The sequence below is a fragment of the Pteropus vampyrus genome, unplaced genomic scaffold (genome assembly GCF_000151845.1).
Source record: "Pteropus vampyrus isolate Shadow unplaced genomic scaffold, Pvam_2.0 Scaffold27, whole genome shotgun sequence".
Taxonomy (NCBI): domain Eukaryota; kingdom Metazoa; phylum Chordata; class Mammalia; order Chiroptera; family Pteropodidae; genus Pteropus; species Pteropus vampyrus.
Window position 1 is genome coordinate 9,938,773 of NW_011888808.1, and position 19,556 is coordinate 9,958,328.

The 19,556-nt window shown below is 36.6% G+C and overlaps 1 protein-coding gene and 1 pseudogene across 1 annotated transcript in view; one reads left to right on the plus strand and one right to left on the minus strand.

The window, feature by feature from the left end:
• The window catches only part of GOLPH3 (golgi phosphoprotein 3), a 39,591-nt gene extending 20,341 nt beyond the window's left edge, over positions 1–19,250 (minus strand). Inside the window, exon 1 of the mRNA XM_011356449.1 lies at positions 18,740–19,250. Within this exon, the coding sequence (XP_011354751.1) occupies positions 18,740–18,967 (228 nt within the window). The 5' untranslated portion in view covers positions 18,968–19,250. The remainder of the gene's footprint in view (positions 1–18,739) is intronic.
• LOC105289703 lies at positions 4,251–5,153 on the plus strand (annotated as a pseudogene).
• Positions 19,251–19,556: the final 306 nt, after the last annotated feature.

Here is a 19,556-nt window from a genome sequence, read left to right on the forward strand (position 1 = left end):
TTCAAAATACAAGAACGATATTACCAAATCATATATAGAGTAGGGTCCTAGTTTTGAAGTGGATTAGAAGGAAAGCGTTAGCAGTAATGTTTGGCAATTCTGGTTCTATTTATTTTTAGACTTTTCTGTGTGCACTAAGATGGACAATGGAGGCAAGGAGACCAGTGAGGAAAAAACTATAGTTGTTCAAGCTTATATGGTTACAACTAACATTCAATGAAAACAGTTAAGAACCACAAAGTAAACTATAATGGGAGGCAGTACAGAACAATCCTCAGGAACCTAGATTATGAAACCACGAACATCTAAGCAACTCAAAATAATTCTAGTAGTCAATATATGTATGTAAGAGGTATACAAAATAGTTATTTTACCAGACATGTTTGTTTTCATCCGCCAAGTATTTGAAAACAAAATCACTAAAACACAAGCACCATTATCTTCTATATAATGCTGAATTCTGGTGTGACCAGTTTTGGAAATGACTGCCTGAAAATAAGTGTGTGTGTGTGTGTGTACAAACACTTGGGATTTACTACCAAACCTAACCCAAAGGTTGTACTAGTGAGGCCACTGTTGACTCACATCTCCTTTTCAGAAAACTTACCCTCATCTAGAGATTCTAGAAAAAACAGGTGATTGTGCTCCACTACATCTAATTGGACCAGGAGGGCAAATCAAAGTTTCCCTCCCAAGAATCTGAATTTGGCACAGAGAGGCTGGGTCAGTTATATGGGCATGGGCATTGAAGATATAACTGGTTATCTTGATTCAGAAGCCACTGGCCATTTTGTACAAGTGCAATCACAGAACGAAGGTAAACAGAAAGGAAAATAGAAGAGATATGCAGAGTAGAAATGAGAGAACATGCAATAACAGGCAGATCAAGACATACAGAGACAGACACAGAATAGTATCCTAACAGAAGCGTTCCTATGTGTTTCAGCTGTATTCCTGAAACTCATTTCCATGAGATTCACCTGTGTCTCCTTAGGATACTCTGCAGTAATTTCTGTTCCTGCAAGCAACTTCTAGTAAGGCCAAAAGGAATTTAATGAAATATTGGATTTAAAATATTATAACTGTGGTATCTGACAAAGGTCTTTTTAATTCAAGTACAGAAACTATAAAGGATTCATCATAGACCAATAAATATTATGCATGGCTAGGAAATTCAAATTTGCATGCACTTAACCTTTAGTTGTTATTAGAAAAATAAGTGTGATTATAACAACAAAGCAGCTGCTTATTGAAAACAAACAGCAGTCCAATCAACTCATTTAATCCATTTGTCAAAGAACAAATTAGGACTTGCCATTAATCAAACACCACTTAAATTTAAGTGCCATATTCCAATTAATCTCATCGTACAGTCATGTACCAATAACAGACTGCATACAATGATGGACCACATATATGACGCTGGTCTCATAAGACTGCAATAGAGCTGAAAAATTCCTATTGCCTAGTAATATCATAGTGCAACACATTACTCACGTGTTCGTAGTGATGTTGTAAACAAAACCTTCTGATATAGCACATAGTTACAGTAGGTTATACCATCTAGGTTTGTGTAAGTACACTCTATGATGTTCACACCATGGCAAAATTGCCTAATGATGCATTTCTCAGAACATATCCCTGTCACTAAGTGGCACCTGACTGCAGAAGCAAATGAAACTGATAATCCCAACCTTACAAAGACAGAAAACATGCATACATTAAGACACATATTAAAAAGCATCTATACATCATACAAATCCAAACTGAGAAACATTCTATCAAAGAACTGGTAAAGAACTAAAGGAAACCACGGTAAAAGAATTAAAGTAAAGAATGACAATGACTCATTAAGAAAAGCAATGATTCATCAAATACAGAATCTCAGTAAGACATGGAAATTCTGTAGTTTAAAAGTATAAAGACTAAAATGAAAAGTTCACTAGAAAAGTTTATATTTGAGATGAAAGGGAAAAAAAATCAATGAGCTTGAATTTAAATTTGAAGAACAGGAGAAAAAAAATGAAAAATGAGGAAAGCCTCAGAGACACTAAAGTCTTCAAGGCCCCCAGAATAGGAAAACAGATGTTTCAAAAAGAGAGAAAGCAGAAAAAAATAACAGCTGAAAATTTCCCAGATTTGGTGAAAAATATCATCTAAAATCCAGATGCTCAACAAATTCCAAGCTGGATAAACACAGACACTCCAACACACCACAGTCAAACTGCTGACAACAAAGAGAATATCTTGAAAGCTACAAGAGAAACAACTTATCACATATAAGGAAACAATTAACAGATAACTTCTCACTGGTAACACTGGAGAAAAGGCCGCGTTAGGATAACACAAAGTGTTAAAAGGGAAAAAAAAAAACTATCAATCAAGAATATATATCCAGCAAAATTATCCTTCAAAAATGAAAGTGAAACAAAGACATTCCTCGATAAACAAAAACTAAATTTGCTACTGGCAGGTTTGCCTTACAAGAAATACTAAAAGAAGTTTCTGCTGGCTGAAAGTAAATAACATCAGAAGGTATTTCAAACCCATATGAAGAAAAGATACAATGGTAATTTTAAAAGACTGTATTTTCTCTTTTTGCTTTTAAAAACTGATTTAAAACAGTAAGTATAAAACAGTACTGTTAGGGTTAAAACATGTAAAGTTGTAATATTCTGACAAAAATGCACGAAGGAAAGAGTAAATAAAGCCACAATGGAGCAAAGTTTCTATATTTTGCTTTTTGAAGAAGGGTATAATAAAGACTTTTATATAATGACTTTATATAAAGACTTTTATATAAATGACTTTTTGAAGAAGAGTATAATAAAGATACATATTGTAATCTCTAGAGCAAATACTAAGAAAAAAACTCAAACGACTATAGTGAGGGAGGGAGGAAATTTAAATGGTATAACTAATTTTCTATTTTTCTACAAAGAAAGACAGTAAAGGAGAAATAGAGGAATAGGACAATTGACACAGAAAACAAAGCACAGTGGCTGCTATAAAGACAGCTCTATCAATAATTACATTAAATATAAATAGATTAAATATTCCACATCAAAAATAAAGATTGCAAGACTGAATAAAAGATCTAACCATATGCTCTCTAAAAGAGATAATTTAGATTCAAAGACATAAATAGGTTTTAAAGAATGAAAAAATATATAACCATATATCAGAGATATGGCACGTTGAGTTCCAGACCACCACAATAAAGCAAGTATAGCATTAAAGCGAGTTGTAATCTTTTTGCTGGTGGAGGGTCCTACCTTCGATTTGCAAAAAGTGCAACACCTGTAAAGTGCAATAAAGTGAAGTGCGATAAAACAAGGCATGCCTGTATGCATGCAAACAATAATCAAAAGAATGCTGGCATATATTAATATAAGACAAAACAGACTTCAGGGTAAGAAATTAAGAGGGACAAAAGGGCACATTTCATAATGATAAGTTAACCATCAGAAGATATAGCAATTGTAAATAAACATATACATACCTAACAAGAGAATCTCAAAATATATGAAGCAAAAACTGAAAACAGAAAGGAAAAATAAACAATATAACAGTAGCTGAAGATTATACTGACAATAAGAAAACAACTAGACAGAAAAGAACTAGACAGAAAACAAAGATACAGAACTGAGTAACACTGTCAACCAGGTTGACCTAAATGACATTTATAGAACTTTCCAACAAACGAGAGTAAAATAAACATTCTTTTCAAGCACACCTGAAATATTTCTCAAGATAGACCATATGGTAGCCTAAGAGTTTAAAAGAAATAAAATCATATGAAGTATATTTTACTCTAACGAAATTAAATTAGAAAGCGACAGAATGAAATCCAGGAAATCTCCTTTGGAAATTAATCTACCACTTCTAAATAATCCATGGGTCAAAGAAATCACAAGAGAAATTAGGAAATATTTTTAACTTAATGAAAATGAAAACACAAAATAACAAAATCTATGAAATGCAGCTGAAGCAGTGTTTAGAAATTCTGTAGCTTTATCAAATATCTATGTTACAAAAGATCTCAAATCAGGAAACTAATCTTCCACTTTAAGAAACTAGAAAAAGACCTAAACCCAAAGCAATAAAAGGGAAAGAAATAATAAAGATTAGCATGGAAACCAATGAAATGCATAACAGAAAAATGCGGGGGGGTGGGGCGCGGAGGAGGATAAAGCCAACAGTTGTTTCTTTAAAAACATCAAGATTAAAACAGGAGAGTACAGGGGAAGAAGAAAGGAGAGAGGAAAGAGACACACAAATTACCCAAATCAAATATAAACACAGGGAAAGATTCCGGGAAAAACAAGCGTGTGGAGTGAACACAGGAAAGCAAGGAAGAATGCAACCATGAAGCAAATGCTTAATCTGAAATCAGAGGCTCAAAGAAAAGGTTAGATTAAAACCTAAAAAGAAAGATCCCAGTGCACTCAAGGAAAGAAAGATTAAGTCCCTCAAAACCATTCTTGCTTATTCTTCCAATATAACACACTGCTGGGCCTACCTTGCTACATCATGGTTGATACCAATTTTATCAATTTTTCCATTAAAGCCATACTGAACTGAGTGCAGTCAATGATGGGCTGTCTGTATGCCAAGGGTATTCCTTGTATAACTGACTGTGAAATGGCTGAAACTGAGAAATTGGGGCAGAAGTATCCAGTGGCTCTAAGAATTGCCAAGGAAACCCAAGACTTGAACAATTGCCTTGCACAAACAAAGGAACCTGTGCAGATGACTGCTTAATACAGAGAGTAACAGCACAAGTGTAACATCGTGGCCATGGGGGACAGGATGTTAAAGATCAGGAAGATCTCTATAGTTTCCATCATGTACATTTCCAACCCTAGGTATACAACACTGAGTAGTTGCCAGATGATTATGGAGCCCCTCGGTTCTAATTCTTAAAAGACAAAGTTCTTCTACTTTCCTTCAAGCAACTTTCTCTGTTGTCAGTTTATTAAACATGCTACAACATGAATTATTATTCCACTCACCTATCTACTCTGTTATGAGCTGAGTATGGTTAGATATACTCACATTTTAATCTTGTTTTAAAAAGTGTTTTTGTATCATTTTTAAATGTTTCATTTTTTATAAAACAGATAACTGCTCACAAATTTATAAATAAACACAGGGACATCACTTCCAATCATACACACATTTAAAGGATTAAAAGAGAATACTATAAACTTTATGCCAATAAACAATTTAGACAAAATGTTCAAATTCCTGAAAAAAACACAATTACCAAAACCAACTCAGGAAAAAGTATGAAATCAGAATAAACCTATTAACTAGAAATTGAATAAGGTAATAAAAATCTTCACAAAGAGTATCATTGAGATGTAAGAAGAATCGGGCTGGACCTGTGTTGAAACCTGAATATTGACCCCCACCATAGGAAAAACTTGTTAGGGGATTTTAAGCAAGGCATTTAATATCCTGAGTCTCCACTTTCTCATCCATACAATGAGAGAGACAGACTTCAGGCACTCTACAAGTATGATTCTAATCAATAAAGAATTCCCTAAGGGGGTAAGTATGTTGTGATTTAGGGCAAAACAGGATATATGATGTGTTTTAATTTCAAAAAAGGCATTTGCAAGTCAATCATCAGGGTATTTTAAAAACTGTTTAATACATAAAGAACTGTCTAAAGAATTAAGTTAACATCTCAGGATCGATGAGCACTTGAAAACTGGTGTTTGGCACTATTATACATAATCTAGAAGAAAACAAAAAAAAAGTTTGTTTTCACTTCACATTGAGATCTTCTTAAATGTCAAAATGATAAGAAAATTTGGAACTATCTTGCCACACTGTTAATAGCTACAAAGGCATGACAAGTGTGTACTATTTAGATTTTTTAAAATCCAAATTAAAGACTCTGTGGTTGATAGTTTCTCGACTATACAGAAATCTAAAGATCATCACTATTTCCTAAAAACTCCACATTCCAGTATGCTGAGGTAACTATGAAAGTAGCAGTTAACTACAGAAAGTAGCTTATCATCAAAAAGAATATGGATTAAAAAGCTAAAAATATAAGATTTCAAAAAATAAGTTATCGTATCCCTGTACAGAACCAGCCTTTAAGATGGCCCCCAATGAGCCCATGCCCTCGTATAATCCCTTGCTCTTGAATAGGCTTAGACTTGGGGACTTCCTTCTAACAAATAGAATTTGGAAAATATGATGGCATGTCACTTGAGATTAGGGTACATACAGACCAACTCTGCCCTATCGCCCTCCTCTCATTCACCCCAAACTCCTTGAAAGTATAGTCCAAAAATAAGTCTCCACCACCTCCCTTTCACTTCCCATGCAATCTGATACAGTTCTCAGCAAGCCTTCTCTTATGTAACCGCCCCAAAACACCTGATGCTGTTGACATTCCCTTCTCCTCCCCTGGCCTCCCTAACCCCACTCTCCTGATATCCTAGGCAACTCCTGCTCAGGCTTTTACAGATTACTCTTCTACCTATTCCTTAAGTATAGTGCTCAGTATGGCCTTTTATCTTGTTTATACACTCTTCTTGAGATATCTCAAATTACTCTCACTTTTTTCTTTAATATTTCAGTCCAGGCCTTCATGGATAACTCTTAACATTTGTAACATATCCTCCCAAATCCTTTCTTACGTCCAGTTTGTACAAGTCAGTCAGTCATACACCAAATATCTAATCTACTATATATGTTAAAACTGGGCTAAGCATTTGACGTACACCATGTCTAATTCTTAGAAGGACTCGTAAAGTAGGCATTATTCTTCCATTTTTCACAAGACAATGAAACTGAGGCTCAAGGGAATGAAGGGACCTGCCACAGTTATTGAGTGGCAAAGCTGGAACTGAAACTGGACTCCCCTAGCTCCAAAGCTCTGGTTCTATTACTGTGTCTCACCCTACTAATACTATTTGTTTAATGGGCGATCTAGGTGTGCTTCCTTTCAACACCATGAAAATGGAAGGGAGTATTACTCATGTTTATTTCCATTCCTGCCACTGATCACTTCGCTGCAAAGAGCAGAAAACAAAGTATGAGCAGAAACTGACTTCCTCTCAAGCAAATGAATCTTTTAAAGGATTTGTGGCAAAATGCACTTTTGACTAAATTTTAAAAAGTATATTTAACAGCATCTTATCAGACCTAACTGTACTCCCCTAGTCTTGTCTTCTCTAGAAAACATGAAGGTTTTATTTAATAAACAATTTAACACTTCAGTTTGCAAAGCTGTTTTCACATAAATTATCATCTTGTCTCCAAAATAACCTGATAATCATCATTTTACAGTTGAAGAATCTGAAGTTTAGAGAAGAAATATGACCACAGTCACACTTCAGAATCAGCAGTTGCACCTCATATCTTACTGTGCTGTGACCAAAAAACGGTGATTCTACCAGTACATCACGTTGTATTTTAAGTTGAGGACATACTGAAAAGTATATAAAATAACAAAAGCATGTAAGTTTTCTAGCAAGTCACTGTTACACAATTTGTTTATTAGATATTAGCCTCTGCATGATTTTTAACAGAAAACCAATCCCATTTGGAAAGCAAAGGCACAAAGTCACGTACAGTAAAAAAACAATATTTTAAATTCTCAGAATAAAAGATATTTTTAATTCAATAAACATCTACTGAGTGCCAAGCAGAGGAGATAAAGATGACCAAGATACAAGGCATAGAATGAAAAACAATTATAATTTAATGTGATAAATAATAGTAACATGATTAAATGGCACTTGTTCATTCTTCATTCCAAAAACATGCTGCTGTGAACTGAGTTGTATTCCCTCAAAATTCATGTTAAAACCCTAACCCCTTTGGTTTAACATGGGAGCCTTAGGGAGATAATTAAGTCTGGAGAGTCATGAGGGTAGGGCCTTCGTGATGGGATTAGTGCTCTTGTAAGAGGAGACAGCAGAGATTGTGCTCTCTGAGATGTGAGGGAGGACAGAGAGAAAGCTTACCAGAACCTGACTATGCAGGCATACTGATCTGTCTTCCAGCCTCCAGAACTGTGAGAAAATAAATTTCTGTTGTTTAAACTCATTCTGTTGGTATTGTTTTGACAGACTCACACACATGCAATAACACCTACGGCATACTAGGCACAGTGCTAGGTACACAATGATAAGCACAGGGCATACCAGAACAACTAACCCTGGCGGGGGCAGAGAAGGACAAAAAGTAAAGAGTTTAAGATGAGCATCAAAAACGAGTAAGAACTGGCTGCCAGGTAGAGGGCCTATAAAGAAGAATCGGCTCATACAAACGTGAAGGCCTAAGAGAGTAACAATGTGATTTCCAGGCCATTAGAGAGATAAATAAATGAAGGTCCACGACATGATGACTGTATGTACAAACCTATTAATTATGATACATCCAATAATAATAGAACACCTCATTTCAAAAATTGAATTTTTTCCATGAGTACATACCAGGAAAATCCGTTATTTACTAGCACGAAAAGGTCACTATGTACATTATTAAGAGAAAAGGAGTTACAAAATAGTATTAAATGAGAGCTCTTTAAAAAAAAAAAAAATGAACATGGCAAACTCATTTAAAATAAGACTAGAAGAATACCAAAATGTTACTGAACAACTTCCATTACTGCCTTCATTCAATTCATTCTCAACACAAAACTATTTTTTCTTTTAATGAAGATAGGGTATATCACTCCCCAAAATCCTTCAACAGTTTCTCTCTTACACTTAGTATAATATACAAAATTCTCAACCTGACTTGTGTTCTGGGCCTCTGTCATCATCTCACACTTTTCTCCACATCGCTCCACTCCTGCCTGAACCATCTTTCAGTTCCTCTAATCAAGCCAAGCTCTTTCTTACCTCAGGGCCTTGAAGCATACTAGTCTGTCTTCACTAGACGTGGCTCCTATTCGTTCTTTGGGTCTCAGCCTAAACATCATTTCCTTGGAAAGTTCATCCCTGTGTCCTCTCCCACCACACCCATCCTCTCGCATATCATCCTCTAATTTTCATTCATAATTATTATCACACTGTGTAATTATACACATATATATGCATAGTTATTTACATATGCTTATTTATGTATCTCTCTTCCCTAGTATAGTGTACCTAGCATTTGCAGATACTCCATAAATGTCTGTTGAAGAAATAAAATTATGGGTTTTACTTTCCTCTTTCGCAATCTGTATTTTCTAAATCTTTTCCTACTATGAGCACAGACTTGTATAAAAAAATAATGAAGAGAGTAATACTCCCTACCAATTCTTTAGACTTAAACCTTCTCTAAGCTTAATGGTAATTAAATCCTAATAATTCTTCTATAAAAACTATCTGATCGATTCTGTTCCCTCTTTATCTAAGACTCAGGCACCAAATAACCTCAAGCTTACTACCAACCTTCTTGCCTCCAGCTTTTGCATCTATCAATCCTTCCTTCACATAAAAGCTTTCTAAAAATTCAGTTTACAGTATTATTGCTATTATTAAAACCTACAACTGTCTCCGATATCATTTCCAACTATGTATAAAGGTCCTAAATTACTAATGACTTTTCATTTTCCTATCCCATACAGAATGCCCTTTATAACTTAGTCCTCGTTATCAAACGACTTCGATTTTCTTCTTAATTAGCTATGTAAAACATTTTTAAGAATAACTGCCCTATTTTCATACATATTCCCACATAAGATAGCCTGCCTAGAATGCTAGTTTCTTGTCAAGTCACATGCCACCCCTCATTCGAAATTCTGCTCAATACTTGTTTCCCTAAACTGTTCCCTACCATTTCCATTATTCCTCTTTGGCCACACCCCAACTGCAAGTCTTTATCCATTCTCCACAGCACTCAGCACTCCTACCCACTCTACCACCACTGATGACAGTCATTGTTCCCGTTCTTCATGAAATCTGGACAACCGCCCACACCAGGAACTCCCCTCCTTCAAAGAAACATTTTTCTCTTACCAGCTAGTAAGATGATAAAATAAAATTCCCCTGAATTGTATAGCAATAGGAAAAGACTGCCACTGTTCCACAGACCAGGCCCAAGCATCAGCCGAAATGTGATCTATGAAATCTGGAGGCTCGCAGACAAGAAAAAGCTAAAGGAATTCACCACCACCAAACTAGCATTACAAAAAATTTTACTTATAAATTTTCTTATAAATTTTATAAGAAAAAAATCAAAAATATGAATAATAAAATGGTAATAACTACATATCTATCAACGACTACTTTAAAGGTAAATGGAGTAAATGTTCCAAACAAAAGACATACGGTGGCTGAAAGGATAAGAAAACAAGACCCTTACATATACTGCCTACAAGAGACCCACTTCAGATCGAAAGACACACACAGACTGAAAGGGATGGTAAAAGACATTTCGAGCAAATGGAAATGGAAAAAAAAAAAGCTGGGGTAGCAATACTTACATTAGACAAAAGAGACTTTAAAACAAAGGCTATTAACCAGAGACAAAGAAGGACCCAGTGATTCTACTTCTGGGTATTTATCCAAAGAAATCCAAAACACTAATTGAGAAAGACACACGCATTCCTACGTTCAATGCAGCATTATTTACAATAGCCAAGACATGGAAGAACCTAAGTATCCATCAATAGACAAATAAATAAAGATGAGGTACATAAATGCAATGGAATATTACTCAGCCATAAAAAAGAATGAAATCTTGCCATTTGCAACAACATGGATGGCCCCAAAGGGTATTGTATTATGCTAAGAGAAATAAGACAAAGAAAAACAAATACCATATGATTTCACTTATATGTGGAATCTAAAAAACAAAACAGAAACAAACTCACAGGCAGAAAACATTTCGGTGGTTGCTGGGCTGGGGCATGGGTGACAAAAGGGGAAGAGATTAAGATGTGCAAACTGCCAGTTATAAAAAGTCACAGGGATATGAAGTACAGCATAAGGAATATAGTCAATAATATTGTAATACCTATGTATGGTGCCAGGGGGGTCTTAGACTTATCAGGGGAATCACTTCATAAGATTATAACGTCTAACTACTATGCTGTACACCTGAAACGAATACAACATTCTACGTCAACTGTAATTGAAAAATAAATTTTTAAAAAATAATTTTAAAATATTGGTTTAATATTCGAAAAATATAGGGAGGAAATAGAAAATTTTTTTTCAGTAAGATATATTTAAAAAAAGAAAGTGTTACGGGCCAATGCCTTTTCTAAGGGACCCAGCCAAACCACCTTCTGAGAAGATCCCAGCCTTGAACTTCGACAGGAAGGACAGACATCTTCCTCCTAAGAAGGGCAGGGGACATTAAAAACAGAAGTTGGGAACATCGAAAGGTGGGAAGAAATGGCGATTTGGAGCCTCAAGACATTCTAATACCTAACATTTATGGTGCGCCAACTATGCTAGGACCTTCACACGTGTTATTTAATTGTCATTAGAGTCATTTATCATTTTGAAGGTTTAGAGGCTTCTGATACCTCGATTTGACCTAAGAAAAGCAATCAAGTGGCAGTTCAGGTTTCCAGATTTCCCAGGCAGGCTGGCCAGGGATTACTCATCCCATATCCCTCGAAAAAGATTAGCTGTACAGGACAAATGCATTGCATTTAAATGGCATGTTCGCTAAGTCCAGCAAAGCAAAATAGGGTTACGAAATAATAAAATAGTAAAAATACTAAATACTTGTCAAGACCACTATAAATTTTAATTTACTTCTCTAGGGTAGGTAATTACCCATTTGCATATGCTGGGCAGCATGCAATTTTCAAAGTATTTACATATATGCCAATTCATTGGATCCCTACAATTTAAAGTTATGGGACAGCCCACAAATGTGGGTCCATTTTCCCCAGAGGAAAACAGAAGGTCTAAGAATTCAAATCATTTATCCTAGATCTTCTAACTAGTCAAGAGCAAGGCTGGGAGTCAAGAACAGGGCACAGACTTTTCACTCCTAATCCAAAGTAACTCCTCTCCATCCCTACAGCACTTAACATATACTTCCATTTGTGTTAGTAATTATTTTATTGAAATCATTTGCACATCTGTCTTCTATATAGACTGGATGCTAGAGTAAAAAATTTTTCTTGGTAACCCCAGCACCTAATTAAAGAGACTGACACATAAGTATTCAATAGTTGGACTGAACTGAACATATGGACACTAAATGCCTGTTTCCATTTTATGTAATTGCATATAGATAAAAAATCAATTCAGTGAAATTTAAGTTAAATTCTTAAATGTTATTTCTGGGCTTATTTTGTTAACATGGTATAAAATTATTTAATAGTTGTATTTAAAAAACTGGAACTAGAAAATGAAACCAAAGTAAAAATAACCAGTAGCAATTTATATACAGTCCTCCACTTTCCAGTCCCTCCCAGAGGGCAGTGGGTTGGGGAACAGAAGAGTTTACCTACATATTATCAAACAACAAGAACCATTTTGACCTAAAAATTTAACTCACAACTTCCTACAGTTTATTATGCCACAACTGTCCCTCCTACTACTGAACTACAAGACAAACCCTATTACAATAAAAATTCATATCAGAAAAGATTTCTAAACCTCAGCTAAGCACAAACTTCATATTTTCAATGCTGATTTAGTCCCATGTTTTTCAACCTTTTTTTTCATTATCACTCCCTAAAAATGCTTTTTTCAGACTTTTCCCCCAACCACTCCTCTCTCATGAAATTCTAATAAGATGGATACATTGTATGTCTATTTACATATTGTATGTGTATCTATGCTTTATATACAGATAGACTAAGAACTTTTCACCACCACCTCCAGAACCAATTTTCACTCTCTTAGGGATGACACTGCCCTCATTGAAAATACGTGATTTACTTAATATTTACTGAATGGTAGCTATATGCTAGGCTAGTATCAAAAAATACTAAAAGAGCAACAAAACAGTTTTGTAGTTTACTATATGAGTTTTGGTCCATAGAACCAAAATGAAACGGGCTTGAAAATAAATAACTTCTTCCTAATGTTTATACCTACTCAAAGCCCTGTCTCAAATATTTGATGAATACATGAAACTTAGAATTATAGATGTGATTGTTATATGGTTTGTAAATGTCATTTAGCAAAATGGCCAGGCTAAAGAAATTTTGGCTTCATACTGCAAATCTTAACTCAAAATCCAACTCACTGCAACACTGAAACCTGAAATTTCCCATAGTTAATTTTCAGGAGAAAAAAAAGACAAATCAAAGCAAAAACTTAAAACCAAAACAGTGTAACAGTTTATATTCAGTAATCTTTAACCTTCTGGTTCCCTAAATGCTCTGAGTATCTAATGAAAGCCATGTCCTCTTTCTCCAAGAAACACACAACACACACACCAATTGCAGTGTTCAGAGTTTCTAAACTCCATCTGTTAAATCCAATTTAAGAATGTCTCCATTAAAGGAATAAACCAAATTTACATACAGTTTATTAGGTAAAAAGTAAGTTAATTTTTGTCCTTCAAAATATAAAGTTTTAAGTTTAAAAATATGCTTAACAGGAGCATTCTTTTTGGTAATGTAATGTACTTTAATATTAATTGTATGCCTACAGATTAAAGATTTGCCGAACAAGAGAAACGGCCTATTTTCTATATATCTGTAATACCTAAATTAAAATCTCAATATTTACTAGAACCACAAACATCAGTTTCAAAATGAAGCTAGGCTCCCATCTTTGTTAGTTGTTATTACATTTATTAAATGGAAGAAACATGAGAACAAGTCTCTTGGTGTGGCTTCAAAAGGAGACTCACATGAAAATAAAATCCCCTAAAGACTATAGCAACTCTGATACCATTTACTCTGATTACCAGCAGAAAAATTATGCTCATAGAAAATAGGGAGTTTGCTTGGACATAAAGGAGTGCTGGGCCAAAAGTTTAACATATCAGGACAAGCATGATGCACTTAAGAGTCTTTTGAGACTTACATACAAGCTAACACTATAGTAGTTTATTTCTTTAAGTATCAGAAAACTCCCCAAATATTTCAAAATTTGATCAAAATAATTTAAAAGCGTAATTCTAAAAGATAAGCTCAAATGATCCATACGGGGATGCTCAGAAGGTTTAAAATTAATAAATATCAAATATTAGTATGACTTATAAGATGAATCAGTATTTTGGCCACTGTGAAAGAACGCCAAGGGACTGAGAAGTGGTTTCACAAGTATAAAATCTTGTTTAAAAGGTACAATGAAAGGCAAAAACTAATTTTTAAGATCCTGTATATCTCGTACTTGTGTACCTATTCTTAAATACACCTGAAAAAGTTCAAATCTTTCAAAAATATGAAGGGAATATAATTTGTATTAAAAGAAACACAAAAATTCCAAAACTCAGAAGACTTTATTAAACTTTAATAATAGTTACTAAAATCTTAGCATATTTTGAAATTCTAAATATTTGTTGAATAAATTTCTCAACAGATTTGACAGGCAGAGATAGTATACATCACTGCATGTATAGAAAGAATTATTTTAAAAAAACAACTTGATACATCTTGATCAGTACTGCATTTCAAAGGAGCAATCTTGGAAAACTTATTCCAAATATGTAGCACATTCATGGAATCAATCTTTGAAGCCATATTAAAAGCCAAGCAAAAGTGAGTTCCATCATTTGAAACTTAAGTATTTTAACCCTAAGTGTATATTATCCAGCTTGAGAACCTACTTGTTTTTCAAGATACAGAGTGAAACTACTGCATTAGGGTTATCGCCAAACTTTAGAAACATTAGTAAATAACTCCGGCTATCTTTAAAATGAACTTTACTGGACAGTTCTTGAAACTTACAAAGTTGAAAGGTGCCTAGAAAATCAGAATGGAAAAAGGGAGCACCAACAGGCTAGGGAGAAAGCAGCTCAAAGAATCATGTCAGAGAACAGTCTGACCTCAAGGAACCATATCTGAGAACAGTTTGATACACAAACTGACACTACTACTCTGACAGGTCTTCAAAAAACCGCACAACCTGTTCTGCATTCAAGGGCCAAGGCCCAGGGAGAAAACATCTGACTGAACAAGTCTAGGACTGGTTGCAACACAAAAAGAAAGGGGTAAATGCTTCAACAGGGCACCTGTGCTACACAATGGAGAATGTCCTAAAATCAAGATGAAACTAGGAGAAATCTTGGTGAAGGGTAAAACAAATGTCCACAACAGTCCAAACAGAACCACCATGGAGAGGACTACATCTCTCTTCACTGAGAGAACTTGGAGGCTCAGAGAGCTTAAATATTTGCAACAAAGGATACACCTCAGACCAGGGCTACACCACCTCTTTTCACTTCTGCTATTCTACGGGCTCAGTCTAAATTACACCTGGTCATTTAAAATAATCCAATCTAACCTTAAAACACGAGTATTTGCCACCAACAGAGATATTTAAAGTACATGACACCAGTTATTTGTGGTAATTCTCAATGAGGCAATTTGAAAACTCTATTGGAGGCATCTACGGAAAATATCAAATAGTTGGGGAAAGGAAAATACCTGGTTCATTTGCTGCCTCTCCCCCTCAAACACAGTAAAGATTACATAAATCTTGCTAATTATTTGGAAGTTGAATTCAAGTTTAAACCTATCAGCCATCCTCGCTGTGGCCTAGGAAGGTTTACTTCAATACGTAGGTCATTGATGATCCTCCCAGACTAAGATGAGAATCCCCAGAAGGGCTCAGTCATCTGTGTTTTAATAAAAGTCAGAAAGGAAAATCATTGGTAAAAAATCTGAAATTTGTACTTAAATTTAAAAAAATTCTCAGTGACGTTAGTCATCCACAGGTAATCTGAAGTCAGATCATTTGCTTACTGGCAAGCTGAGCCTTCTGTTCAGTAAAAAGGGGAGAGAGAGAACACTTTCCAAGGATATAAGTCTAAGTAACTTTTTAAATAACGTAGATTATGTGTTAAAAATTGGTAATTCAATGAGAAATAACAAATGACAACCTCACACAATACGGATGAATCTCACAATGCTGAACAAAAGCAAGACACAAAGTACAAAAATGGACAAAATTATCCTATGCTGAATTCTAAAGTCAAGCTAGTTGAGGACTAAGCAGTGACAGGAAAGGAAATCAACTGGGGCTTTTGGAGAATTGGCCATGTTCTATTTCTTGACCTAGGTGCTGGTTTAACAAGGCATTCCGTTTGTAAAAATCACTTAGGATATATGCACTTTTCCACTGGTTTATTATTCAACAAAAAATATTTTTAAAAAACCAAATAAGTCTCGGCTTTTTAAAAAAGTCAAACTAATTTTACCATTTCATAACTTCTTTAAAATTTGATTATTTTGATTTCAAGTAAGGTTAGCAACATACATATATATGTAATGTGTCCGTTATTAATGACCTGCCTAACCTTAAAATCTAGCTTTTAAGTATCTTAAGGGTACCCAGATATTACAAAGATGGGTGTTAAGCTAAAACAATAATAAGTTAAAACAGTAAGTTTACTAAACTACATATTATGGCTAAAATTAGTAACTTGTTAATACCAAATTTAATGAGTTAAAATCTAATATTAACAAGCATAAATGCCTAAACTCTAGGTAAAAGAGTAATTCCTACCCCTTAAAAAGAGTGATACAAGTTGAAGACATGAGGGGAACCTCCAAAGGAGAAAAATAAATAAATGGAGGAGTTGACAGGGCTGGTTACTAGTATGTGGAGATGTGAGGACAGGAAAAAATTTATAGATTAATTCTCAAAACCTAAATCTAAAGCAATGCAAAATCCCAACCCTACCCAACTCCACTTCAACTCCCTGGACTTGCTTGCAAAGTTTTTTTTTTTTTTTTTTTTTTAAAAGGCCCTATGAGGTTATTGAAATCAGCAAGAAATACTCAGAATTAGCTAGTGTTTGGATCCTGGCCATGACATGGCAAAGTATAGTGACTCCCAACACAAACACAATAGTTTCAATTACCTGCCACCAAAAAACCTCAAATTATCTAAATTTATAAGTACCATTAAGTTTCAACAAATAAATTCTTTAAATTATCTTCATGAAAACCAATCACAGGAAAATAGTATGTTGTTATGCTTTAACTTAAACATTTAGAGTAACACATACTTGAAAAAACAAAAAGGTACTTTCTCATCGTAATTTCTCATTTGAGTGACTCAGATGTCCAAAAGCTAGTTTTGGTTTTAATTTAACTTTTAGTTTTACACACAGGACATAAAAGTCTCAAGAACTAAAATCCAAATGTTCATTAAAGTCTCAAGAACTAAAAACCAAAATACTCTGGAATATGGATGACTTATTTTCATTTTGCTTTTTATTTTTCCTCCTAAAATGGTACTTTTGTCCCAGCAAGGTGATACTTTCTATAATCATATTTCTAGGACACTGCACATCTAGTTTGTTTTTCCAAAGAACAAAAAGGAATTTCCCATGCAGCCTTGCATCATAACTCAGTAATTAATAAACAGATACTAGGCTCATTTACAGCCAAGATATAACCTTTTTTTCATGTCATCTTAATAAAGATGAGCAAATGATATTGTCTAGATATTGCAAATGCTCTAGACAATTTTATCAAGGTTAACTTTAGTTCGTTAGCTTACTAAAATATCAGGAGTCCACAAACAGTCCTTGTTAACCTCAACCTAAGACTAAGTTGTTTCACAAGGATTAGTTTTTTGCCCACTTTCATGAATTGGGAAAACTTTCTTAAAATCAAAACTCAGATACACCTGAAACTAATATTATTTGATATGTCAACTATAATTAAAATAAATTTTAAAAAGAAAAAAACATTATTTTTCTATCCCTCTCAAAATGACTCAAAATGTCTATGGTTCCACACTGAGATAAAATAAGTTTCTGAAACCACCTTACCACATAATGATTTAGAATCTAAATTTTAGACTAACCATCTCTCCTATGTCTCTAAACCACCATTTTTGTAGACAGACGAGTATGTGATAAAGAAAATATAGCAAAATCTTAATGAGAGAATGTAGGAGGTGGATATCTGTGTCCACTGCAGCATTTTTTTAACTTCTCCATGTGTGAAAATTCTCACATTTGGGTGAAAATAATCTTTCAAAGCCAGAATACAAAGAAATATCTATCGCAGCTTTAACCTAAGGCTTTGAGGCCTTACATCAAGTCACAAACCTAGTATTTCAAGCACCCCAGGAAAAAGCTCTCCCAGAAAATGGCAAAATTTTCTAGAGAATAGCAAACTAATAAAATGTAAAAGCGATACCCATAATAATCTTTCACCCAAAGCAAGTTTACCTAGAAAGTCATTTTCCCGGAAGTGTCACGAGGATTTTAACAACTCTATTACCATTTCACCTAAATTTTCAAAGTTCCAAAGAGTAAATCTTAAGTTTTTTAAAAATCTCCCAGAAAGCAGATCCGTGGAGCCCTCCCCGGTCCTAAAACCAGCAAAACCCAGGAGTTCGGGGCGCTAGTGGTTCCAGGTGATTCACTCTAACGGGCAGTCTCCAAGTGGGGACTATAACCTGGGTTCTGTGTGGGTGATTAAACACGCGGAAAGGGGCGAGGACGATAAACAGACCGCCTGGGAGTCAAAGTTAAAGGGCTGATGTGGAAGAAGGAAGGGATAATCCAAGCAATCCGTGCACCGAGCCAGCAGGGCGCTCCCGGGCGCGGGGCTCAGGGGCTCGCAGGGCACGCCCCGGCCCCGCGCCAGCCGCCCCCGCCCTGCCCGCACCTCTCGGTCCTTGAGGCCCAGCAGGAGCACCTCCTCCATCAGGGTCAGCCGCGTTTCCTTGGAGTCGCCCTTGTCGTCGTCGTCCTGTTCATCGCGGCGGCTCTGCGCGTCGTCCTCGCCGCTGCCTCCGCCGCCGCCGCCCGCCGCCCGCTCCTTGTCGGCGGCATTGCGGGAGGCCTCGGTTCGCCGCTGCACCAGGCCCGAGCTGCGCTGGGTCAGCGAGGTCATGGCTCCCGCCGAGGCGCCGCACCGGGCCGAGAAGGGCGCGGGACCTACAGGGTCTCCCTCGTCCTCCCCCCGCGGCCCCCGACCCGGGCTTCCGTGTTAAATCCGGGCGCTGACGCGACGTCCGTCGGCAGCCGGGCCGGGGGCAGGCATGGGCGACGCGTCGGGGCGTAGCGGGCGGGCCAGGCGCCGGCGGGGAACGAGAGGGGATCCTTCTTCTTGCGGCCGCAGCCCCGGCTACGAAACAGCGGCGGCGGCGGCGCCTTTCCAATATGGCGGCGCTGGCTTACGTCACCGGAGGATGTGGCACCGCCGGCGCGGGGCGGGACCGCGGGGCGCCGGAAGCGGCGGGCGGAACTGGCGGATTGCGACCCCCGCGCCCCGCTCCGAGCCCTCGGTCCGCGCGCGCTCTCGCTCTTGCTTTGGTATCCTTCCCCCCCGCCCCCCGGCCCACGGACGCTTCCCGTGACGCGTCCTCCCTCTGTCCGCCTACCCCTTCGCTCCCCAGGAAACCAGGGCTAGAGCCACCAATCGGGGGAGCAGTGGCCTAGCCAGGGTGGACTCCGGTCAGCCTCGAGCTGTGCCCTTAGCT